Raw genomic sequence first — 25,910 nt, 5'->3', positions numbered from 1 at the left:
TGCCATCCCCAAACATTAGCTAGACTTCTGGACAAGGATCTTCCTTTGGATATTATTAGCCAGGCTGTGTTGAGGGACCAGAAGACGATGGGTGTGCCTTGCACAAGGCTGGGGCTGCCGATTCATGCCCCACACAGAGGTGGCCTCGGGCAGCGGCACTGTTTTTTTCTTCTACACTTCATGAAAATGTAGAAGGACTCATCTCGGTTGCCGGCTTACTTCCTGCCATCCTCTGCAGTACGGAGTCAGGAGGGGAGACTTTCTGCCCAGCACGCACTGAATCTGACAACATAGCCCTCTCTTATTCAGTTACTTTCCCATATTAATAGTAAATATTTAGAGGACCTCATGAGTTTCAATCCCAAATCAGTGCCTTCAGGTCCAAACTTCAAGAACTGCGAGTGTATCTCAGTCTTAGTGCTTGCCTCCCCTGCGTAAAGCCTTGGGTTCCATTCTCAGTACTGTAAAAAAGAAAAAAAAACCCCAGACAATCCATCCAAAGCCCAAAAAAGAGAGGGAAGACGGAGATGTTGACAGGATACCACACTCAACTCACTATGGAAGAAACAGAACACATACATGTGAAGGTGATTAATCATCTTTATTGGGAGGAAAACAAGAAGTCATCGATCTCATTATGATAGAAATCTTGATATGTATACATGATTGTCAAGGCAGAGAATCATTGGTTACAGAGACCCATGGACAACTGTGCAGAGCCGCAAACCGAGGGGGGTTAAAACTTCTTGCAGAGTTTATTACATGCAAGGAATAAATGCACAATTTCCCTTCTTTTGGACAAGCATGTTTTGTTTTGTTTTTTTTTTTAATGGAAAGATTGAACCAATCACAAGCCTGGTAATAGACATGGGGTGGGGGGAACATTCCTGGTTGGAACATGCGCACTGTGGGGGCAGATAGGGGAGCCAAAAGAAGGACAATTCTATTATGTGTAGCCAGAGAAACCAATTTAGAAATGATTCCAATGTATGTTCTGGGCAAGAATGTACCTTCCATGTCTTCTCACGTGATCATGGGACAAAGAGAAAGGCTCTCTGAAACATGCCTGTCTTAAAATGGAAGCTGCTTCGCAATGCTAATGCCTCGCGTCAGCCCCAAACAACTGTTTAGGAAGGAGAGTGGCAGGCTTCAATGCTCCATGTTCTGGTTCCTCCTTTGGGCTATTTGCGGCCTGTCTGTTACCCTGCCCCACAGCTCTGTGCCGTAAAGCACAAAGCCTCTAGGAGTGCCTGGGAATTCTAGTCTGTCCAAAGCTTTTCCTTAGAGAAACAATTAGTATTTGGGGGGTGGGGGGCTCTTGAGACCTTGGTGATGTCTGTTATCTATGATTAAAGCCTCAAACACTCCTGTCACTTTCTTTTCTTTTCCTGTCCATAAGAAAATCAAATCACCCATTAAGTAGAATAATATGGCAGATCTTTAGATCAAATAATTGTATGAGAAGTTCCTCATAGACAAAAAAAAAAAGGTTAAAAACAGGTCTGGGGAAATGCAGAAGCGGCCTTAGTACACAGGGTGAATGCAACAGCTTGTCCCTTTGGTGTAGAAAAATACAGCCACAACGAAGCCATTTGCCTTGTCCACAAAGCCAGCCACATGCTCAAGGTTTGACTTCCAAATGCACAGATGTGGGGTTCCCAGGGCCACAAGCCAAGCTGCTCCCGCTGCAGGTGGGTGGGTAGTCCGAAAAGGACCAAATCCTTCCGGATGATTCTGGAAGCACTGGCTGCTGTGCAGAGCAGGAAGGCAGGCCTGGCCATAGGCAGCATGCAGGACAGACTTGACAGCGGGGCTGCAGACCACGATGCACTGGGACCACCGAGGACCTGATGAGTGGCGGGGGGTGGGGGTGGCTTTTGCTTCTTCGCTCTTCCATAGACCCGCCTGCTACACAGGGTTGAGGTTTGCAAGTTGATTTATCAGTGCACACATTTTCTCGGCGGTGTCAGAAAATGGCACGCCACACGTTTTGGCATTCTGTTTTTCAGTTTGTTTCTTTTGATCTCAACACTGTGAATTCTGAAACATCGAAGAATTGGAGTACCTTTTCCAAAAATATCAAGTACACTGGCAGCCCAGATCTACAGACAGGTGGATTACATACTTGTATATACATCTTTTTTTTCCCCTTGTTGGAAACCAACTAAACAGTGTTTGGTCTGGAATGTGTTAAGAAGGCCAACTCTGCAGTGAGGAGACAGGAGAGGGAGGAAGTACTTGGGTAGTACGACATGCAAAGCGCTCGTGCACTGACTGGATCACAGGACCCGGGGTTCACTTGCCAGGAATGACTGGGCCAACCTGGGAAATCTGGTATTTTTAATGAAAAATGGGAGGAGCTGCCCTTTGCTGGTCCATGCCTTCCTTTCTCATATCTCGTGCCATTAGCCCTGGGGCAGGGGCTCCAGGGTGCGTTTGCTAGGGTGATGGATCAACTCTAGCCAAAGCTTTGTTCATGGCTGATCAGGTTAAGCTGTCATCCATTCCATGAGGAAAACCCTCTTTCAACAGGGAATCACCTCTCCCCCTTCCCTGTATCCATGGTGGCCTTGGCTCTAAAGGGGATTTCCCCTCTCCCATCCACAATCCATCCCAGCCATTCTGGACACCACGGTGAACAAATGAACAGTATGGGATTGATGAGGGGTAGGTAAACTGAGCCTGGATGCCAAATTCCTTTCAGCAGACCACTAATGTTTTCTACAAGCTAGTCTTCTGGTCACTCAACCATGAACATCTTCTTTTTTTTTTTTTTTTTTGGCCAGTCCTGGGCCTTGGACTCAGGGCCTGAGCACTGTCCCTGACTTCTTCCCACTCAAGGCTAGCACTCTGCCACCTGAGCCACAGCGCCCCTTCTGGCCATTTTCCATATATGTGGTGCTGGGGAATCGAACCGAGAGCTTCATGTGTAGGAAGGCAAGCACTCTTGCCACTAGGCCATATTCCCAGCCCCTGAACATCTTCTTTTGTCCTATGTGTAACTGCTGAATTATGCTAAGAGCCAGTTGGAGAGTGAGACCCTCCTAAAGTCACGTGACCCTACACACCTTGTTCTCGAAGTGAGATTTGATGTTTATCTGTTTAACTAGTAGTGGTGATTGAACTCAGTCAGGGCTTCACACTTGCTAGGCAAGTTCTCTCTCCTTGAGCCTCCAGTCCTTTTTTCTTTAGTCTATTTTTCAGGTAGGTCCAGTGCTTTGGTCTGGGGGCCTCTGACTACGATTATTCCATCTCTGTCTCCTGCGTAGCAGGACATACAGTTGAGATTATATGTACCACCATGCCTGGCCTTGAGGTGAGATCTTAGAATCAAGAACAGGAAGCTATGCCTGCTTTTTGGGGGAGAGGGAAGGTAGGAGGGACATGGTTTCTGCATTTTTTTAAAGATCAAACAGGGAAATTATTTTTTCTTTTTGATTTGCCTATGGAATTAGGGACAGAAGAAGGTAAGAATACCAACCCCTGCCTGTTGCAAGCATGAGCCCTGCAGTTGTTATTTCTCTAACTGAGCAGCTTCAGTTTCTGTAAGGCTATTATAGATAAAAGTGAACTTCACCTAGGCATGCTCTGCCCCCTCCCAGCTTCTAATATCCTTGCCCTACCCCAGTCTCAGGCTTCAGATTCCAGGAATACCTAGTATCATCACCCTGTGTGATTAAATGGCAGGTACTAAGCAAACCAGGTACCTGTGATGTATGTGAGAATGGGTTGACCAGTTGTCTGACTTGCTGTGTTCTTACACATCTGGCTCTGGCCCTGTGTCCTCTAGGAGGTACCCTGGGGCTGCTAAGCCTCACCACACACACACACACACACACACACACACACACACGCGCGCGCGCGCACACATCCACATCTGTGTATGTGTTAGAGAGAGCCATCACCAGTCATAGGCAAAGTGCGGAAGTGACAAAAGTGACTTGCCCAATCTGACTCTCCACATCTGGCCATCTATAGGAGCAGGGCCCAAAGGCAGCAGCCAGAATGGTCACTGGATCATCAGACACATCTACATGGACCCCTACAGAAGGAACTGAGGCTCAGGATATTAGAAAGGCATGAGGGCTGAGGGAGTACTTTTTCAAAGCTAGCACTCAGAGCCAGCTGCCTAGCTCTACAGGATCTTCCTTGGTGCATGTTTGCCCTGTGTCATGCATTACACTGGCACCACACTGACACCTAACCACCATGGGGGTGAACCATGTGGTGTAGTTTACATGTACTACCAAAAGAATCCAGTAGTTCCTGGCACAACCTGGGGCATCTGGTGACCCTACCACTATAGGTGTTTTGTGTATGTGATTGAATCCATTTATTGATTTTTTTTTTTTTGGCCAGTCCTGGGGCTTGGACTCAGGGCCTGAGCACTGTCCCTGGCTTCTTCCCGCTCAAGGCTAGCACTCTGCCACTTGAGCCACAGCGCCGCTTCTGGCCGTTTTCTGTATATGTGGTGCTGGGGAATCGAACCTAGGGCCTCATGTATCCGAGGCAGGCACTCTTGCCACTAGGCCATATCCCCAGCCCCCCATTTATTGATTTTTTTAAATCCTTAATTTCACCTTCATTCTTATTCTTTCATCATAGGTTTTTGATTACTGGATTCTTCTGATAAGAGCCATAGCTTCATGTACCAGCAGGGCTGGCTGAGCCATCTCTATTAGTCGTTAGTGTCCTGCTCACTTGATGGGTCAGTTTTCCTTACCATCCTAAATAAATGCTGTCTACATTCATAAGAGAATAGGATTAAAAAAAAAAGTGGAAAACCAACTTGTGTGTATTAGAGGCCATTTTAAGTATAAGATTAGAAATTCATTTAAAAAAACTCAGAGGACAAGATTAATTTTAAAAGTGCATAGCTAAGGTCAGAGTTTTTGACCATCATCCCTCATGAGAAATGAGGGCTGCTTATAGTTTGTCTTTAAACAAAATGGCAGCCATTTCTTCAGTAATGGCGGCTCTTAAGTCATGACATTGTGGGACCATCATTCACAGAGTAAGGTTTGCCTGTGAAGTGGAGCCTTTGGGTCTCAGGGGAGCGGGGCTTCATTTCTGCTGTGGTTGGCGTGGGGTTTACTGGAGGAGTTGCTAGAAAAGTTTTCTGTAGTTTTCCCCCTAGAGTTCCCTGGACAGAAGGCAGCCCCACAGAGCTAAGCTGTCTTCCTACAGAGACAAGGACAAAGGAGAGAAGGAAAGTGCATTCTTAGCCTAGGAGATGGATTCTTGATCCTCTTATTCAAATTTTTAAAAATACCTTTAAATTCCCCATGGAGGAAGAAAAAAAGATATCTTAAAGGTGAACATAAAACTACTAATGAAGAGCAAAAGTACAGACCATGGAACTGAAAGATACAGATCAAAAGACAGAACCTCCAAAAGAAAAGAGAACCCTAGTGCACAATATTTAGCAATATTTAAATAATCCAGTTGAAACACTTTTTTTTTGTTTTTGTTTTTCATGAAAAAAAAATACACCCTAGATGGCTGCCTATGCTGAGAAGGGTGGAAATGGCGGAGTTGGGGGGAGAGGAATAAGAAGGTCCATTCCATTTCGAGATTCTTATATACAGCACCAGCTCCCCTTGAGTCTGTACAGTTTGTGAGAAATGAACACTTCAGAATTGCAGTATAAAATATGGCCATAAAAAACCTTCTGTCTTCCAGTCCTAAGCAGGTAAGTGCACCATGCAGGGTGGGGTCTCCAGCAATGGAGCGGCTCCGGCCTGGTACCCCGGGGCTCCCCTTCCCCGGCCCTGCGCCCTGGGTCCCACCTCCAGAGCGGGTCACTTGCTTCCGGTGAGCACTGTTGTCACAGTGGTGGGCCTGGGTCTCCGCTCAGCTCCAACTCCTGAGACCCCTGATGAGGAGGAAATGAAACTACACAGCGTGGAAGGGGCCAGGCCTGTGGAGGAACCGTGGAAGACAGGAGTTAGAGCTTCAGAGGTCAATTCAGACCCCCTCCTCCCTCAGATCACTGGCTCGGAGGGGCTGGGTAACCCTTTACTGCTGAGCAACATTCCCAGTGCCGTGTTCTCCATCAGCCCCATCTTCTCCATTTTTACCTACGTCTAGAGAAACTTTTGCAATGGGTTCAAAATGCTTTATTCTTAGGCTCAATTCTCCTTCCTTCTTGTCGTCATCGTTTTTGCCATAACTCTACTGGCTTTGGACTTGGGATGACATGGTTTTGAAAGCATGCGTTGCATCATACAAAGCATGAGGGTGACAGGAATGGTTGGCTTTCTCACAACAGCTCCGTGAAGAATGAAGGAAGACTGTCACGTTGCTTTCTGGCCCTCGATGTGTTGGAAGAAGCATTTTGTGACATGGGGCACTTTGAAGTGAGGATGTTCATCTACTTCTATGTGACTTTGTAGCCCCTGGACCTAGAAACATACCTCCTCCAGCACTGAAATCTCCCTAAGCAGATGTGTTGTCCCAAAGGCTCATGGGTAGTCCTATAGCAGTATTTGAAAGTGACAGCATCTTGGGGACTCCTAACTTAATTGATGGATTAACCCATTGATGGACCCTGAGGGCCTAGTTGGAGGAAGAGGGCATGGGGGGGGGGTACATCTTTGAAGGGTATATCTCTGTCCTCTCCTCCCTCTTACTTCCTTTCCACCCCTCTCTCTTTCCCTCTCTCCTCTCCCTCTGCTTTCTGGTTGCCATCAAGTGAACCACCCTATTCCATTGCTCCCTTCTTCCATGATTCTCTGCACTTTACCAGGGCATGGAGCCATGTCACCCTGGTTTCAAAATCTGTGTGTGTCAAAATAAATCTATCCTCTCCTTCTCTATGGTTCCAGTCCGGTATTTTGTTACGGTGACAGAAAGCTGACTAACACAGCCATAGAAGGTCCCAATGCGGGAGCACCAGCGGCTGCTCTTCAGCTCCAGAGGACTCGGCCGCAGCCCCTTTGTCGGCTTGGACACAGGGAGGTCCATTGAAGAAGTTATTATCATGAGCTAGTGTCATTGCATGAGTGGTTTCCTCAGTCAGAGGTGACCAGGGATTTGTGGGTGACATGTGAATGGGGTACATAGGGGCGTGTAACTGTGTCAGGAAACTCATAAGAGAGATGTGGGGAGAGTTTAAGGATTGAATAGTCCCAATGAGACAGGATGACTCTTATTTGTGTTTGTAGTGCTGGGGATGGAACCTGGGGCTTGTGCAAGCTAGGCAACTGTTCTACCAGTGAGGGACACCCCAGTCCTTGATTGTTTGAGATAAACTCTTGCTCTGTAACCCAGGCTGGCCTTGAACTCACTATATAGAGTGGCCTGAACCCATAGTCTTCCTGCTTCTGTCTCCTGAGTATAAGAAGTGTGCATTATCATCACTGGCAATGCGATATTTGTCCTCTGTCTCTGTCTCTTGGCAGTGCTGATTGAACTCAGGGCTTTATGCTTGCCAGACAGGCACTCTACCGCTTGAGTCATACCCTAGACCCCATTGGGATGTCTCCTTAGAGAGGAAAGAAACCTTTTTCTGAGCCAAATGGGAAGGCACATGATGCCCAAGGTGGAACTAAGCTGAAGGGCTACGCAATGGCTGGGGAGACAAGGGCCAGTGGAGATGATCAATTGCTCTGAAGTAGAAAGAAGCCACTGGCCTGGCCTCATATGAGCTTAGAATTAATGTGGAGAGGGGCTATGGAGGAGGGAAGTAAGAAGACTATTAGTGTGCTCTACAGGGAATCATATTCTACATAAAGATGAGAGATAATAACGTACTATTACTTTTGTTGTAAAACCAATGCACGTCATACAAATGAACTCGAATGATCTTCACTCATCAAAAAAATTATATACATTAGAAATTAGTGGGGTCAGGCTCTCAGGACCTGAACTTTCTTCCCATAATCCTTAGAGTGCTGATACAATGAGAGAAAATGGAGGGAGAGGAGACAGACCAAGAAATGCCTAGGCCCTACCCAGACAGGCAGGCTATGTGGAACTTGAACCATACATTTCTCACCTGTAAATGAAAACTATGATACTACGTGTGTATAAGTATTGGATAATTATGTTTAAAAAACACCATGTTAGGATGGTTGGGAGCATGAAACAGAATCACGTGTTGGAAATGCCAGGCAAACAGTAGGTGCTCAGCAAGGAACCTCCTTCCTTTCCACCCAGACCCATGTCAGATCCCCACTAAAGAATTCTGGCTTAGCTACATACGCACAGTCTTTCTGACTGGCCAAGCTGAGGTTGCTTGAGACACTTGCACTTGAACTGTCCAGGCTGCTGCCGAGATGTAGTCTCCTCATGTGTCTTACCACAGCGGTGGCATTAAATGCTTGCTGGAATTAAAGAAAGAAAACCAAAGAGAGTTAAAAGAAGGCTCTGAATGTTTCCTTTTTCTTACCTGGTTACCCAAAGCATCACAAGCTGTTTTCTCCTATTCTCCATTATTTGGGGGACTAGGTGGGTGATACTGGGAATTGAACTCATGACCTTGTGCTTGCTAGGCAAGTGATCTCTACTTGAGCTCCACCCTCTTCTTTTTGGTCAGAGGGAGGTGATACTGAAGTTTGCACTTGCTGGGCAGGTGTGCTATCACTTAAGCCATATCCCTAGCTATTTGGCTTTATTTTTTCAATAGAGCCTTAGATTTTTGTCCCGGCTATCCTATACCTCAGTCATCCTAGTTACGCTACCTATGTAACTAGGATAACAAGCATATGCCAAGATGCTGAGCATATTGATTGGAATTGGGTCTCACAAGTTTTTATCCAGTTTGACCCGGAATTCATTTTATTTTTTTGTCATCCGTGGGGCTTGAACACAGTGCCTGTGTGCTGTTGCTGAGCTCTTTTTGCTCAAGGCTAGTGCTCTACCACTTTGAGCCACAATAAAACTTCTGGTTTTCTGGAAGTTAATTGGAGATAAGAGTCTCACAGACTGTTCTGTCTGGGTTGGCTTTGAACTGCGATCTTCAGATCTAAGCCTCCAGAGTAGCTAAGAACACAGGAGTGAGTCACCAGTGCCCAGGTTTTGACCTTGAATTTTGACCCACTGGGCCACTATGCTCAGCTATCTTTCCTTCCTTCCTTCCTTCCTTCCTTCCTTCCTTCCTTCCTTCCTTCCTTCCTTCCTTCCTCCTTCCCTCCCTCCCTTCACTCTTCCTCCTCCTTTTGTGGTAGTGGGGATTGAATTCAAGGCCTCAGACTTGTTTAGGTCCACGTTTCTAGCCCCTGTATAGTTTCTTTTTCATATCAAGTCTCACACTTTTTATTTTTTTTGCCAGTACTGGGCCTTGGGCTCTGGGCCTGAGCACTGTCCCTGGCTTCTTTTTGCTCAAGGCTAGCACTCTGCCACTTGAGCCACAGCACCACTTCTGGCCATTTTCTGTATATGTGGTGCTGGGGAATCGAACCCAGGGCTTCTTGTATAGGAGGCAAGCACTCTTGCCACTAGGCCATATTCCCAGCCCTCACACTTTTGCCCAGATGACGTTCAACTGTGATCTCTGCCACCTGTCTAGCAGAGATTACAAGTATATCCCACCATATCCAGCCTGTTTTTGAGACAGAGCCCTGCTAATTTTTGCCAAGGCTAGCCTTGAACATTGATCCTCCTGTCAGTGCCTTCCAAGTAGCTAGGAGTGTGTGTTATGTATCACATTGCCTGGCCACAAACTTCTCAAGACATTCTCAGAATACTTTATTTTTTTTATTTTATTTTTATTTATTTATTTTTTTTGCCAGTCCTGGGCCTTGGACTCAGGGCCTGAGCACTGTCCCTGGCTTCTTCCAGCTCAAGGCTAGCACTCTGCCACTTGAGCCACAGCGCCGCTTCTGGCCGTTTTCTGTATATATGGTGCTGGGGAATCGAACCTAGGGCCTCATGTATCCGAGGCAGGCACTCTTGCCACTAGGCTATATCCCCAGCCCCTCAGAATACTTTAGGAAGCAAATTTCTGTTTCTTTTATTTAAAAAGTATGTGTGTGTGTGTGTGTGTGTGTGTGTTGGTGCGCATACGTGAGTGTATACACACTAGTACTGGGGCTTGAACTTCCAGCCTCACACTCTCAGTTGGCCTTTTCCTCTTAAGGCTGGCACTCTACCATCTGAGCCACACTCCAGTGGTTAATTGGAGATAACAGTCTCATGTATTTGTCTTCCCTGGCTTGCTTCCAGCTACAATCCCCAGCTTCCTGAGTACCTAGGATTATAGGTGTGAGCTACAGATGCCCAGAAAGATACTTTTGAGGTTTAAAAATAGTTTGCTCCTGATGTCATACATTTGTAGAAAGAAAGTGTAAAACAATTTATTCTGTAATTTAAGAGAAGTGGCTTTTAAAATGGAAGGCATATATAACAGATTACCTTTAGTATTTATTTTCCTATAACTGAAATGGATTCTTTTGGGCTAAGTAATGGCATTTTCCTCTAAACAAAATAGGTTAGTTAGTTAATTTTGTTTCTGTTCAGTCTCTCAGTGGCTGTTGGCTCTCAGGACAAGATAACTAAGTCTTAATTTCCCATGCTGATTAGAACATAGTGTGTGGGAAATCAATAGATGATCATGAGCTCTCAGGAGGGTGGCAAAGGCCACTGGGAAATTCTGCAAACTCAGGACTTACTCTCCATTTGCTTTTTGCAAAGTTCTTCCGGATCTGGGCACTGACGGACTCATGGATGTTCTTGCTGAGGGCTGTGTCACCGGCGATCCTGAAATACAAAGAGGTTCTTCAGAAGGGTTTCTTGGGGCTCTGCCAGTGGGTGACAAATGGCTACCCGGGAACTCCGAGACTCACAAGAGGTGGACAGCTGCTGAGTTCCCACTCCACCTTCTGCACTCTTGCTCCCTTCCCAGGCTCTGCCCATACCCTCTCGCCTCACTCCATTACCCGCCTCTCAGGTGGTTCCTCCGTCGACCCCCAATTCCTGCAACACTGAGACCCACAATGGCAGAACAATCTGGATTTGTTGTCCTCCTGCTTCCTCCGCCTCAGCTTCAGACCTGCAGTGTGCCTCCTCTGAGACCTCACATCTGTCCCACGTCTCTTCTAGCCACCATATTCTTCCCTAGGCCCTGCCTTCCAGCTTCTGGCTTCTGGCTTCCACGTAGCCAAGGCTTTATGCCTTGCCTTCCCTACAATCCCGGCTCCACGGATCATGTTTTAGTGTCAGCTTGCCTAGGATGCAGCATCCAGATATGTGGCCAAATGCTAGTGTGGATGTTGCAGTGAAAGTACTTTTTAGATGGGATTATCATGTTGACCAGTAGACTTTGAGAAAAGCAGAATATGTGGAAGGGCCTCATCCAGTCAGGTTAAGGCTGTAGGGGAAGAAGAAGAAGAAGAAGAAGAAGAAGAAGAAGAAGAAGAAGAAGAAGAAGAAGAAGAAGAAGAAGAAGAAGAAGAAGAAGAAGAGAAGAGAAGAGGAGGAGGAGGAGGAGGAGGAGGAGGAGGAGGAGGAGGAGGAGGAGGAGGAGGAGGAGGAGAAGAAGAAGAAGAAGAAGAAGAAGAAGAAGAAGAAGAAGAAGAAGAAGAAGAAGAAGGAGGAGGAGGAATCCTGTCTCTGGACTGGCTTCAGGCTCCACCAATCTTGCCCAGATCTTCAGCATGTTGGTCTTCCCTAAGGATTTTGGATTCACCTGATCCCCATAATTACATAGCCAATGACTTAATTCCTGAAGATAAATGACTCTCCCTTATGCTCGTCACCTCAGTTCACTTGTCAATGAAACTGGAGATAGATTTTCAGAACAACCTGACCCGGTGCTCGGCTGTTACAGGGATGGGTTCTCTTTTCCCAACTCTGGCAATCAGCGAGCACCGTGCCCCGGTCAGGCACCACCAGAAAGAAAGGCAAACATCTCAAGGAAGAGCAGCTTGAGAACACCTGGTACAAAGCCCTGGCTGCCTCCTCCACCAAGGAGTGCCTTGACAGGAGCCCTGCACTGCGTGGCCAGCCAGTTTCGAAGCTAAGGAAGCACTGGAACTTGAGGATGCCTCCCTTAGCCCTGGCGGCCTCTGATGGAGTGGGAAGAGCAGGTGCAGAACCACACAGGCCATTCTGCAGAACAGCCGTGCCGCGGCCACGAGCTTCCAGGATGGCTTTGCTATACGCTACTTGTGTAGTCTTGGCGGGTCACCTTATCTTTCTCTTTCCTTATCTCTGACATGAACATAAAACCTACTTCACGGGGTGACTATAAAGAGAACATTTTCAAGCCTTCAGCACAGCGTTTGGAACTTAAGAAAGACTCAATAGATACCTGGTGTTATAAATTAAAATGCTGAGAAACTGGGTCATGACACAACCTCTAAGCAGGTCCCCTTGGGAAGCGAAGCAGCACGGAAATGTGGGTATAATGCTAGGGCAAGTGGTGGCTAAACAGAGGACCGCTTTCTGACTGTCTCCTGAGTTCAAGGTGCTACTTGTTTCTTTCTATTGTTTTGCAGGGGTGGGGATCAAACTCAGGCAAGTGTTCCACCACTGAGCTATACCTCTGATGCCCTATTTTCATTATATTGGGTGCTATAATTTGGATCATGAATGACTCCCCCCCAAAAAAAACAAAACAAAACAAAAAACATGTGTTAAATGCTTAGTCCCCAGGACTGAGGATGTTGGTCAAGTAGCAGAGAACTTGTCTAGCAAACATGAGGCCCTGGATGAAAACCTGACTACTACAAGAGAAAAATTTCAGTCCCCAGCTTGGCTTTATTGAGAGGCCGTGGGAACCTTTAAGGGGTGGGAACCAATGGAGAACTTTAGATCCTTGGTCTTTTGAGGGGACTGTTGGATCCCAGTCTCTTTCTCTCACTTCCTGGCCACCATGAAGTAAGCATGTTATCTTCCATGATGCTCCCCCGCCCCACTAACCTAGGCCCCAAAGCATCAGCACCAACCCATCACAGATTAAAACCATTAAAACTACGAGCCCCAAACCAGTTGTCTCTGTTTAAGTTGATTGTCCTCAGTGTTTTATTACAGGAATGGAAAGATAGTTAACACGCTGGAGACCTTATTACTCTTGGCATTTGATTCTGAAATGGATGCCCACAGGGGTTTCACAAAAAGGGTTAACTGAGCATTTCCTTCTACATGCATCCCTCCCAGTATTTGTCATGTCATCTCTGTAAATGAGGAATTGCCGTCTCACTTAACAAGGAGAAAATTAAGGCTTAAAAATGTCAAGAGTAAATACAAGGTCATGGCAGGCTGACAGGAAAGCTCCTTGTAACTTGGTAAGTGGCACACAGAAGGAGGCTCCAAGCACACTGTTGTTGAAAACGTGTAGAGCCATCAGCATCCGCTAGTCCCTCTGGAGTTGAACAAACACTAATTGGTAATGCATTTGAAAAGGAAATGTATATATCACTTCCACCTGTTTAACTACTAAGTCATAAACTCTACAGGAATACGGCTCTAACCTTCATTCCTTATTGGGCAATTATTTTCAATAAAGATGATCCCCAGAAACATCTGATTCCTTTCTTCATTTCTGTTTTCTTTTCTTCTTTCTGCCTCTGTCTCTGTCTATCCCTCCTCCTCCTCCTCCTCCTCGTCCTCCTCCTCCTCCTCCTCCTCGTCCTCCTCCTCCTCCTCGTCCTCGTCCTCCTCCTCCTCCTCGTCCTCCTCCTCGTCCTCCTCGTCCTCGTCCTCCTCCTCCTCCTCCTCCTCCTCCTCCTCCTCCTCCTCCTCCTCCTCCTCCTCCTCTTCCTCCTTCTCCTTCTGCTGGCCTGGAACTCATGATGCTCCTACCTCATCCTCCTGAGCACTGGGATTACAGGCATGCCCCACCAGGCTCAGCTCATCTGAAACTTTCTGGAAACTAAAAGCTACCATTGTCCTTTGCACACATAACCTCTTATGAGTTCACTCAGGAGAGGGCATAAAGGTGCAGTCCTTGGTTTGGAGGGAGGAACACAAGCCCCGAGAAGGATAAGATGCAACGAGTGCCTGCTCACTTGATTCAAAAAGGACAGCCACCGGGAAGTTCACTCAATGGCCAGGCCCGCGTGCTGAGTGTCTTTTGCTTACCATGGATGACGAGCTGCCTGCTCACAGGTGTATCTTTTATTCGGGTCTTTTTCCATCAGATTCCGAATGAAGTCTTTTGCTGTTGAAAAAGAGGGTGCAAGGAAAGGAATCACCTAGTGGTTTGGCAGCCAGCTCCCACTGTACCTTTGAGAGGAGCATGTGCACCGTTAAAAATAGAAGACCCATTTCCACGGACCCTACTGAATCTCTCAGACACAGACGACCCCGGCATTTGGATGCTGAGTCAAAGTGGAGCCCTGGCTGGAACTCTAAAGGTGACTGGTGACGGGAGAGACAGCAAATCCAGGCTGGCACCCTGCGGGAGCCGGCTACCTTTCGTTTGGAGAAGACAGGTTTGAACTTCCTCAGAGAGCTGTAGGGGGGATGTTCCCTACACAGACATCACAGGTGCTACTAAACCCACCGACGGGCTGCGAGCCTGCCAGGGCCTGGGCCAGGCACAGAGGATTGCAGTCTTTGGGATCATTGTGCCAAAGCCCAATTGGACCACTATACTGCACTGAACAAGAAGCTGACCCCTGGGGCAGGTGGGGAGGGCTGGCAGCTGGGGCCACAGAAGCCAAAGATGAGGCCATGTGTCACCATGGAAACCTGTTGCGCCTCAGGGCACGGCTGCTCACTGCCCACTGGACTGGGCCTTGGGGGTGGGGGGAGAGCTCAGAAGTACAATGTTCCCCCCAGGGGGAGTTTCCTGAAAGGTTCATAGACATACATTCAGAGCCTGGGTTTTGAAAGGTTGGAGCCTAAGCTTCCAGCCAGGAGGAAATAACCTAAACAATACAGTGCTCTCTCTGAACAGCCTATGAGAGTCTGCAAGGTGCTGTCTCCTTATCATTTCACTTCCTTGCTACTGCTCTTCCTGGGAGGTGGGGTGTCATTTTCTCCCTGTAAGGAAACTGAGGCCCAGAGAGATCGCACCACTTCACTTGGGCCTTGGTTTTGCTCTTTATGCCTCAGGAAGAATAGTGAACCTCCTTGGGATGCTTTAGGGGGGCCCTGGAGGGAGAACTGGGGTCCAGATCTCCATGCTGGTGTGCTTCTGTATGATTCTGGTCAAGTTATTCCATCTTCAGGGGCCTCGGTTTCCCGCTCTGTCAAATGGGGACACTAGTCGTCCCCACGGGATGGGCAGTTTTGAGGACTGAGCTAGCCACAGACAGGGCTTCCATGCTCAGCGCGTAGCTGGCACTGGGTAAGTGCTCGCTCATATTATTTCACTCCCCGGGCCTTCCAACCAAGGCACTGCTGGAGAATAGATAGGCGAGTCTCCATCTCTTGTCAAGGCTCAGGTGAGACGTCCCAGCCTGCCTTCCAAGTCCAGCCCAAATACGTAGCTCAGGAAGTTTCTCCATTCGGCCACAGACCGGATGTTTGTGTCCCCCTTAATTCCCATATTGGCAAGAGGTGGGGACTTTGGGAGAGATCTCCTGAAAGAGATTTGTGTTCTTATACGAGATCTCCGCGAACACCCCTGCCAATTTCTGCCATTTAAGGGCATCAAGAAGACAGCTGTCGGGCTGGGGATATGGCCTAGTGGCAAAGTGCTTGCCTCGTATACGTGAGGCCCTGGGTTCGGTTCCCCAGCACCACATATACAGAAAACAGCCAGAAGTGGCGCTGTGACTCAAGTGGCAGAGTGCTAGCCTTGAGCAAAAAGAAGCCAGGGACAGTGCTCAGGCCCTGAGTCCAAGCCCCAGGACTGGCCAAAAAAAAAAAAAAGACAGCTGTCCATGAACGGGAAGTGGCCCTCACCACACACCAGATGTGCTGGTGCCTTGATCTTGGACCTGCAGCCTCCAGGATGGGGAGAAATAGACCTGTGTGTAAGCCCCTCTGTCTGTGGGACTTTGTTATAGCTTCCTCAGTGGATGGGACAGGAACCCAGGGGTCCCCTGCCTCAGGTCCTGCAGCACTGGGTGGTCTAGGTATAATAAATACCCCCGAGGCTGCCGTGGAAGGGGTGTGTGGAAGACTCACCGGAGTCCGAGATGTCATCCCAGTAGGGAGAGTCGAACTCATATTCTGCTTTGAGGATCTGTTCAAAGAGCTTGGAGTCATTTTCATCATAAAAAGGAGGGTAGCCGCAGAGCCTGCAAGAGAGGACGGGGACAGATCTGAGTGTTGGCAGGTGCAGCGGGGTGGGTCTGACTGGGCCTGGAAGGAAGGGTCGCTGTAGATGAAGTGAAGAAAATCTGCAGTGTGGGTGCCACAAACGTCCTCTCAGCAGAGAAGCCCCACATTCTCTAGACAAAGGAGCCAAATCAGCAGGGTGAGAAATAATAAACAGCAAAAAGAGTGGGCGCAGATAACGATCAGAGGGAATATACATGTTTAAAGCCACCTTAACTGTTTATTTTTCTTTTAAATACCAAGGACTAAACTCAGGATCAACTCGTGAGCGCTCTACCACTTGAGCCAGGCTCCAGATCATTGCTTTTAGTTTGTTTTCAGATAGAGTCTTAAGTGTTTGCCAAGGTCAGTCCTGGATTCCGATCTTTCTCCCTTTACTTCCTGAGTAGCTGGGATTATCTGGCTGTATCACCACTGTCTGGCTCCTACCTTAATTCTTTATGTAGAGTTAGTCAGAGTCCTACTACCAGATAGATAGCCTTTTGTACCTGAATGCTATTAATCTTGTCTATAATACACAACCTATCTCAAACAGATAGGTTGGTGGGAAGAACAAAATATGTTTAGTATACATTTCAGGAACCTTTCACATTGATTTTACTTAAGAAATTATCGAAGGCAGATAAGGGAAATTTACAACCCTGAGTTCCAGGTTTCTAGAAGTCACTGTGGCCTGCACACGATCACTCCTCCTTGCATGAACTGGGCTATCTGGGAGAAAACAGTTTCACCCACTCCAGGCAATACGTATCTGTTGGTTATGGGAGCTGTAACACCATGGTTTCAGAGCCCAGAAAAGGTTCCACTGAACTCTTTCAAAGGTAACTTAAAAAAAAGTCCTATTAGGAAAAAAAAAAGGATGGAAGTAGATCTAGACCATCCCATTTAGCAAAATAAGCCAGTTCAGGAAGAAAATATTGCATGGTTTCACTCGTGTGCAGAATCTAGACCTAAGAAAAAAAGATGACACATTAAATGGAGAATGTTTGAGGCTGACCATGGAAGAGGGAGAGAGGGAGAAGAAAAAGAGGGTGATTGGGGGGTAAGATCCAAATACTTTATAGACAATGTATGAACATAGAATAATGAAACTCATTAAAAATTTGAAAAGGCAGGGGAGTGAGTATCAGAAGAGGTGAATTTGATGAAAGACATTATAGGCACACATAGGAATGTCACCATGAACGTCCTTTGTAGAATTAATACATGCTAATCATTATTATTTAAAAAACTTCAGTACCTGTCTATGACAGGTCCTCTGCAGAGGGGGAAGGGAAAGGGTGAAGAGAGATTTTAAGGCTGTGAGATTTTCTGCGGGCTGATAAAATTCAAAATCATCTATTTCTCCCTCCCCTCCTCACGGCTGTCTTTCTGCCTGGAAAATTTCATCTTTAAAGATTTGCTGCCTTTGGTAAAATGAACCAATAGCCAGCAATTCTGGAACCACAGTGCATACTTTACCGCCCCAGGAAACCCTGGGGCGGGAGATGGAGGTGAACATTTTTTCCCCATAATGAGAGTTTGGGCTAAATGAAATGTGGGCATTGGGAAAAGCAGACTGAGCAAAATATTAGCTTGTCACCGGGGGAAAATGGGTACCTAAAACTTATATATGTATGGCTTTTGTTTATTAACAGCCAAGTATATTTTACTTTATGGTTTTTGGCTTGCTCTTTAAGGAAAAACAAATCTTAAAAAAAAATTCCAAGAAAGATTTATTCTTCTTCTGATGGCAATTTTCTTAATGTATATTCCAATTCCATTTCATCTTATTTTTTTTAAGTCCCCACCACCCCCGTCTCTTTTTCCTTTTTTTTTTTTTTTTTTGTATAGACTACTACCGTGTTGATGTAGGTATGCTAAGGTATAATGACAGAAGAAATGAATCTACTTTGGGGCCTGGATGGGCTAATGGAACTAGAAAAAACAGGGTTGGGAGGAATGGGGGAGAATGACAGAAGGAAAGAAAGTAGAGAAAAGGAAAGAAAAAGGAGAAGGGAAAAGAAGAAACGGAAAGAAAACTTCCACCTCAGCCTTGGAACCATCATCCAGGAAGCCCAGATGGCCTATGTGAGCCTTTTAAAAAAAAAAACTCTGGCACACCTCTAAAGAGTAGCTGGGGTGTTCCAAGGAATAGATGACCTCTGTTGGGTGGACCTGGGCCTTCTCCACAAGCTCCTACGCTTGTCATGAGCTCTGGGGGGAGTACGTGTCTTGCATTGGTTTCTGAGCCTCAGTACCCCGGCTCTGTCCATAGCTCACACTGGACAAAGGCTTGGGATAAATGCACACACTCTGGAAGGGGGCTGCCGCATTCGCTTCTGAGTTCCCTGGCTGGGCTCTGAAGCAGAGAGTGATACAAACGTGAGACATAGGACAGTGAGCCCCCTGCTTCAGACCAGGGTGACTTCAAAGTGTCCCCTCTCCTACCTCCCCATCCTCTAAGCTCCCCTTACAGGAGGGGGTGGAGACATTTCCATCCCATGTCATTCAGTCATCCCAGACGGGCTCAGTGTGCAGGCCCGGCTCTGAGGAGAAATGCAGTGTTGGTTTGGGTTACCCACAATGCCACTCCTGGCCACGGACCCTTTCTACAAGGGAGATGGTTTTCCATGGAGATGGTTTTCACACAAATGAATGTGAAAATCGACCATGGTCAATCCGGCGGTGAGAAGTTTTTCTTGGAAACTGAAACGTTAGAATCACATAAAAGCTCCAGTGGAAAAGCCCTGTGGGTATGCCATGGTCGGTACCCTACAGGAAGTCATGTTCTGCTTATTTGTCCGTGGCCATACATTGCATCCATGCAGAATCAGATGACTTCGGATAGGAGGTCCAATGTGGAGCACAATCTCTTTTGTCCCTCATGTCCCTTTATCTCCATAGCTCACCCTGGCCACCTGTGCTCCCCTCCCCAAATGATGCCAGGGACGACAGAGAAAATAAAAGAGAAGCTGGTATCGGCAACAGTGGTGGAAAAGAGCCAGCCACCTCTGACAGTAGGTAGTTCTTTTACTTAAATTTGCCTTGATTTCTATTGTACCTTATGTGTCTGCAATCAGAACACTTTCCAAGAGAACTATTTTCTTTTCACTGTGCGGTACTAGGGGTTTGAACTCAGGGCTTCTTGCTTTCTAGGCAGGCACTTTACCACCCAAGGCATACCTGTGGCTCAAGAGCTACCCTTTTAATATTTAAGTGTGTGATACATTACTGCGGAGTTTGATGATTTGGTTACGAAGTGTCCCCAGCAAAAGCTTACATGTGGAAAGCTTACTCTCCAGTGGGTGGCGCTGTTGAGACCTGACTGACTGCGTCGTGAGGATGCTACCGTCAGTGGCTTGATGGACTTAATTCATTGATAAATTCAGAGCTGAGTGGTCCATCTTCCCCTCTTCCTTCCCCCAGGTAGTTCAGCCTGGTTGCAGGATGTAGGGAATGTCTTGCTCCTGGCTCTTTCTGTCTCCCATCATGAGGTGAGTGCCATGTTCTGTCTCACCAATACCAGCCCAGAAGCAATGAAGCCAAGTAGTCATGGACTGAAACCTCTGACGCCCCAAAGAAATCTTCCCTCCTTTTAAGTTGTTTTCTTGGGTATTTTGTCCCAGTAAAGGGAAGCGACTAACACATTGACTAGAAGGACCATGGTGTAAAGTAGAGATCTTTACAGCTTATTTGCCTTGCTTAACCTAAATTCTAAATTGTTAGTAACGTCCTTTCCCCTCCCGTGGCCCTGACCAGTAATTTTTAGGCTCTCAGGTTGAGTCTGTAAAAGACCTCACAGAAGTAGAGTCACGCAGTATTTGCTTTTCTGTTTTTGGCTCATTCCACTTAGCACAGAGTCTGCTGCAGTTCAACCATGTTGAAGCATGTAACCAAAGGTTGTTTACTTAGGCATTCTATTGGTGGATATTTAGGTTGCTGTTGGCTATTGTGAACAGTACTGCTATGAGCATGGAGTACTATAGCTCTTCTAGATTGGTTCTTTTGGGATATTGTGATTGCATTTTTTTTCTGAGCCAGTACTGGGGTTTAAACTCAGGTCCTGGGCAGTGTTCCTAAGCTTTTGTGCTGAAGGCTAGTGTTCTACCACTTGTGCCACAGCTCCAACTTCCAGCTTTTTGGTGGTTAAATTGGAGATCTAATGAGTGTCATGGATTTTCCTGACCAGGCTCACTTTGTACCATAATCCTCAGACCTCAGCTTCCTGAGTCACTAGCTAGGATGACAGGCGTAAGCCACTGGCACCCAGTGGTAATTCTATTTTTAATTTTTTTTATTGTTTTCTGCTGCATTGTCACCAGCACTCACTGGCCTTTGTTTTCTTGATTTCTCCAAAGATACAAATGGCTCACAAAGAAGTGGGGTAAAAAAAGACTGATATCACTTATTGTCAAAGAAATGCAAATGAAAACCACAGTGTAATACCATCCCTCGCTTAGGTTGGGATGGCCATAGTAAAGCATACAATCGGACTCGAAGTATGGCCTAGTGGTAGAGTGATGGCCTTGTATACATGAAGTCCTGGGTTTGATTCCTCAGCACCACATATTTAGAAAAAAGCCAGAAGTGGCGCTGTGGTACAAGTGGTGGAGTGCTAGCCTTGAGCAAAAAGAAGCCAGGGACAGTGCTCAGGCCCCGAGTTCAAGTCCCAGGACTGGCAAAAAACAAAACACAAAACAAATAAAGCATACAATCAAAAAGCACTTCCAAGCCAGGTGCTGGTGGCTCATACCTGTAATCCTAGCTATGCAGGAGGCTGAGATGTGAGGATCGTGGTTCAAAGCCAGCAGGGGAAGGAAAGTCTGAGAGTCTTATCTCCAATGAACTACTAGAAAACTGGAAGTGATGCTGTGACTCAAAGTGGTGGAGTACTAGCCTTGAGAAAAGACTCAGTGACAGCATCTAGATCCTGAGTTTTAAGCCCCATGACTGGCCCCCCTTCCCCAAAAAAGCACTTCCATATGGATCTTCTAGTACTTCAAGGTCTTCAGCTTTAAGTAGCTAATGCACACACTTTATTTAGTGCCTGTTATGATTTGAGCGGCTAAAACTCCCACTGAAATTGAACCGGTGTTGGGGTTAAGATGTGAGATCTTTGGGGAGTGATGTGGTTGTGGAGGCTCGGCCCTCTGGTTTGATTGCTCCTGCGGTCTTCTAAGTGAGCATGAGTGCCATTGAGCATTAGCAGGCGGGACTTTCTTTCCTTCTGACCCGGAAGTGAATAAAAGTCTGGGCTTCCACTGTCCCTGGGCTCTCTTTTATGAACTATGTTTGCCTTCCCTGAACAAAGGCTCCTCTGGAGAAAGAAGATAAAATAATGGCTGCTCAGGAAATCACCCGGCTGTCACCCCAAGATGACTGAACACTATTTTGCAGGCATGGCCTGAAACAGTCCTTACTGTCATGGCGTTTCCATTAGAGTTGGGGGACAAGAGACAAGATGTTCTGCACTAACCTCCCAAATAAACAGAAAGCATAAAACATAGACAGGAAGCGAAAACATTTCAACCTCAGTCTAGAATATTCCTTTCCATACAATTTCCTACACTGGGGATGTGACTGATTCTCTCCCCCTCTACCCCCTTGTTCAGTGACTCAACCCAGGTGCCATGGCAGAGGCCCCTGGCCTGTCCTTGGCTTCTGAAGTCCTCTATCCCGACAAATGTTGGTTTCTCTGTGTCTACCTCCTATTGCCTCTCCTGCTAGATTGTGAGCGCCCCAAAGGTGGCGATGGTGTCTCATTCACTTCTGCAGTCCCAGTACCTAGCCCAGTCACAAAGCGCATGCTCAGCTACGTGTGTAGTGTCGGACGGGTGAGTCCTTCAATGCTTCCATCCTTCACCACCGCCAACTGCATGCCACCCAGTCTTCTCCAGACACTCCCCCTGCTCCACCGCCTCGTTCAAGACCCACCCCTTCCTCAGTCTTCTTAAGAAATTAAAGAAGATTGTGTCCTATAGTTATGACATTTATCTTCCCACTTTGATTATGATTTCCTGGAGAAATGGAGAATGTAGCACATAAAGTATTTTCTTCTGTATCTTTCATTATCACAAAAGATGATTTGCTGGATATTGTTAATTGGTTGTTCTTTGATGAACAGGAAATGGTTTACATGGAACATTCAGGCTTATATTTGCATGTATGTGTGTTTGTGTACATAGACGTGTGTGCGTGCAAAAGCATATACTAAATTGACTTAAGCACAGTTTGGACTGGGGATGTGGTATAGTGGGAAAGTGCTTGCTTAGCATATCTGAGGTCCTGGGTTTGAGCCCCCAGCACTGCAAAAAAAAAAAAAAAAAAGGTAAGGATAATAATCAGAATACTCAGGAGGTGTGATATGAAAATCACAGTTCCAACCAGCGTACGTAGAGAAATCCTCCAGACTCTTATCTCCAATTAAACAGCAAAAAATTAGAAGTAGAGATGAGGCTCAAGCGGGAAAGCACCAACTGTGAGTGAAAAAGGGTGAGAGCAAGGAGCCCTGTATTCAAGCTGCTGTGTGTGTGCACACACAAATATGAAGAATTGGGTACCTCAAAATGGATGCTTGCTCTAGAAAAGAAAATTTCAGCCAAATGTCCCCAAGGGCACTAACTACCAGTTATTTTATGTTATCTTATTTTTTGCCCCGAAGTCTCCTGGTATTCAATAGTAGCTGTTATCAATGAGCAGAAAACCCTTCAACAAACTCTCCCTGAGCTCCCATTTCCTTCCAAACATCAATTTCCCTTGGTGCAGCGCCTCCAACTGGCAACGAATTACTCATTAGAGGACACAGCTCAGCCTTTGACCTTGGGCCAGAAGTCAAAGCATATTTGACAAAGTAGTTTGCAAAGCTGGGGGGTTCTCAGAGTCATGGGATTCTTATTCTTTTTTTTTTTTTTTTTTGCCAGTCCCAGGGCCTGAGCACTGTCCCTGGCTTCTTTTTGCTCAAGGCTAGCACTCTATCACTTGAGTCACAGTGCCCCTTCTGGCCTTTTCTAGATATGTGGTACTGAGGAATAGAACCCAGGGCTTCATGTATATGAGGCAAACACTCTTGCCACTAGGCCATATTCCCAGCCCACAGGATTCTTATTCTGGGGTCTAGAAATCAGGGCTTCACATGAAGAACAGGGGGAAAATGAGCCTCAGAGAGATGAAAAAGTATAATTTCAGGGCTATAAGCAATGGCAGAGCTGGGTACCTGCCTTGGGCTCTGGCCTAGAAAGATAAAGGTCCGCTCTACTTAATTCTACAGCCATTTGTGGAGCACAAATGTGGTTTGAAACGGTGCTCTAACACTAGAGAATCAGACAGCAGCTTTGAAGCTGTGTACTGGTGGCTCACATTTGTAATCCTAGCTACTCAGGAGGCTGAGATCTCAGGATGCTCGTTTGAAGCCAGCCCAGGCATAAAAGTATGTGAGACTCTTATCTTCAGTGAAACTAGCAAAAAGTTGGAAGTAAGGGTGTGGTTCAAGTGCTAGATAGAGCATCAACCTTGAGTGAAGAAGTCAAATGTAAGGCCTTGAGTCTAAGTCTCAATACTAGGGCCTACACACACACACACACACACACACACACACACACACAGAGACACACACACACACACACACACACACACACACACACACACACACACCATCTTAATCTTGCTCCTAGGCATAAACAGCATAGTGTTATTAAGATGAGACAAATGGAATATTTACTTTTCCAGGGAAGCCACGGTGACTGTGTCCTGCAGAAGTTGGTAACCCTAGCTACTATCAGGTGGGCAATCACTGTGTGCTAGGTACTGGGTCACACTGTCTTGTTTAAAGTAGACCTAGCTAAGCTTTTCATCTTTCATTTCCTTATGAGGAAATAAAGTATGCAGAGGTCTAGTAAGAACTTCCTCCAACCTAATGACCAGAACACAATTGTTAATTCTTTGGAGGCAAGTCATATTAATTTTTTAAAAGTCCAGCCAGATGTGTCTCACTGCAGGGGACATCCTCGCCTTATTCTTTTTGTAAATCTGCCTCTGAGTTGGGGTGTCAGGTTTTGTGTATTACAGATGTGGAAACAGAGCTGGAGACCAGGCCATGTGACTTGCCAAAGAAATAAAGAGCAGCGCATGTGCCTGCAGTGATAAAATCAATGCCGAAACTTCTCCCCAGTCTGCTTTCCTGCAAGACAGACTGGGGAGGGGGATGGGAGTGGGGGTTGCTTGGGTCATTATGGACTTGTCTTGGCAGAAAGGGATTGGAGACAAATGAGCCAGTGTCGTTATTGAACCAAATTCCAATAGGATTGTGGCAAATGGCCTGAATTTAGTGCAGGGCTCCCAGGCAGAGCTGTAAAGGGGAAATAAAGAAGAAATGTCTTCTTCTGACAAGGCCTTGTAGAAGTTGCTAGAACAGGGCAGGAGTTCAGGCATGCCCCATTGACTAAGAAATTGGAAAACAAAGTGAGATATATGAGTAAATTTTCTAAGTGCCTGGGAAATGTGCTTCCATGGGGCTGAACTTTATTTGAAATATTTTACCTGCAATGTTCCAATGCAACAGGGTGGCAACTTAGAATTAAGTTTTTGTCTAACCTGAGCTGAAAAGCTCAGGAAGAATGAAGTGATTTTCTAAGGAAAGCTTTACAAGGTTGCTTCCTGAGTTGTTAAATGGCAGGATAATGAAAGTTCCCCAGTGGCTCACATGGTAAAAGCCTGGTCCCAGTGTGCTATTGGGAACTGGTGGAACATTTTAGGTGGTGGGGTCTAGGGAGAGGCCTTTAGGTCATTGGGTGAATGCTCTTGACAGCAGTTGTGAAAAACTGCCCCTGCCCCGCCCCCTGCCCCCCCCACCCCCCATCTTCTTCCTTTTGCTTCCTGGCAGTGAACTGAGTGGTCAGCTATACCACATGCTCCCTGCTATTGATAACCTCCACCAGTGACCTAAAGTCATGAGTTTGCCCAGTCTTGGGAATCTACACACTGTGAGCCAAAACAATCCCAAAGAGTCAAAAGCAAGGATTTGGGCAGGTCTGGTACCTCCTCGCTCACAGCAGCATGGTTCATAACAGCCATGACATGGGGAAGCAAGTCAAATGTTGGTTGACAGACGAGTGGGGTACATACACCCTGAAGCAGGCGAGAAACTCTGGCACACGCTACACTAGGTATAACCCCTGAAGATGGGCTTGATGCTGGGCATGAAACAGGTCAGGCACAAAGGGACACATTCCAAGTGATTCCACTCAAGAATCGCTTAAGGAAGTCAGACTGGGAGAGGCGGGAAGTGGAGTGAAGGCTCCCAGGAGGAGAGGATGAGGCTTGTGGGGATGCTGGCCGGACATGTAGAGGGGCGGTCCCCGATCGACCACCCTTCTTCCCGCCTTGGGAGCAAATGGCCGGAAGCCACTCCTACCCCTCCCGGGTCCGGAACCGGAAGGAGTAGTTCTGGCTTGGCCCGCCTCCCATCTCGATTTCAGGCCCACGTGGATGCCTCCAAGATGGCGCCGCCGGTGCCAAGGGGCGGTCCTATTGGGGCATGACGTCAGCCCATGGGGGGAGTCCCAGGTGCCACTCTGACCGAGACAGCCCAGTTCAGCCAATTAGTGAAGCCCACCTTCCCGCCTTACCCACCACAATAAAAACCTTCCCCCGCCCCTTGGGCGGTGAGTTCGGTTCATAACCTCAGACCGTCTCCCTGGAGTCCTTCTTTCTCTGCGCCGATCGTCGACACGTGAGGAGGGGCAGGGACGGGGGGC

The 25,910-nt window shown here is 46.9% G+C and overlaps 1 protein-coding gene across 6 annotated transcripts in view; it reads right to left on the bottom strand.

Moving 5' to 3' along the window:
• Positions 1–4,565: 4,565 nt before the first annotated feature.
• Camk1d (calcium/calmodulin dependent protein kinase ID) overlaps positions 4,566–25,910 on the bottom strand; it is a 291,202-nt gene continuing 269,857 nt past the window's right edge. For 3 of the 6 annotated variants that reach the window (XM_048367989.1, XM_048367990.1, XM_048367992.1), the window contains 5 exons: positions 16,024–16,136; positions 14,026–14,104; positions 10,614–10,701; positions 8,210–8,327; positions 4,566–5,920 (listed from right to left, as the gene is read on the bottom strand). In XM_048367989.1, coding sequence (XP_048223946.1) covers positions 5,802–5,920; positions 8,210–8,327; positions 10,614–10,701; positions 14,026–14,104; positions 16,024–16,136 — 517 coding nt within the window. In that variant the 3' untranslated portion in view covers positions 4,566–5,801. Of the gene's footprint in view, positions 5,921–8,205; positions 8,328–10,613; positions 10,702–14,025; positions 14,105–16,023; positions 16,137–25,910 lie in introns of all 6 variants that reach the window. The other 3 variants (XM_048367993.1, XM_048367994.1, XM_048367991.1) reach the window with 2 other exon arrangements.

The sequence above is a fragment of the Perognathus longimembris genome, chromosome 18, assembly GCF_023159225.1.
Source record: "Perognathus longimembris pacificus isolate PPM17 chromosome 18, ASM2315922v1, whole genome shotgun sequence".
NCBI classification, from domain to species: domain Eukaryota; kingdom Metazoa; phylum Chordata; class Mammalia; order Rodentia; family Heteromyidae; genus Perognathus; species Perognathus longimembris.
This window is presented reverse-complemented; position numbering and strand designations above follow the sequence as displayed.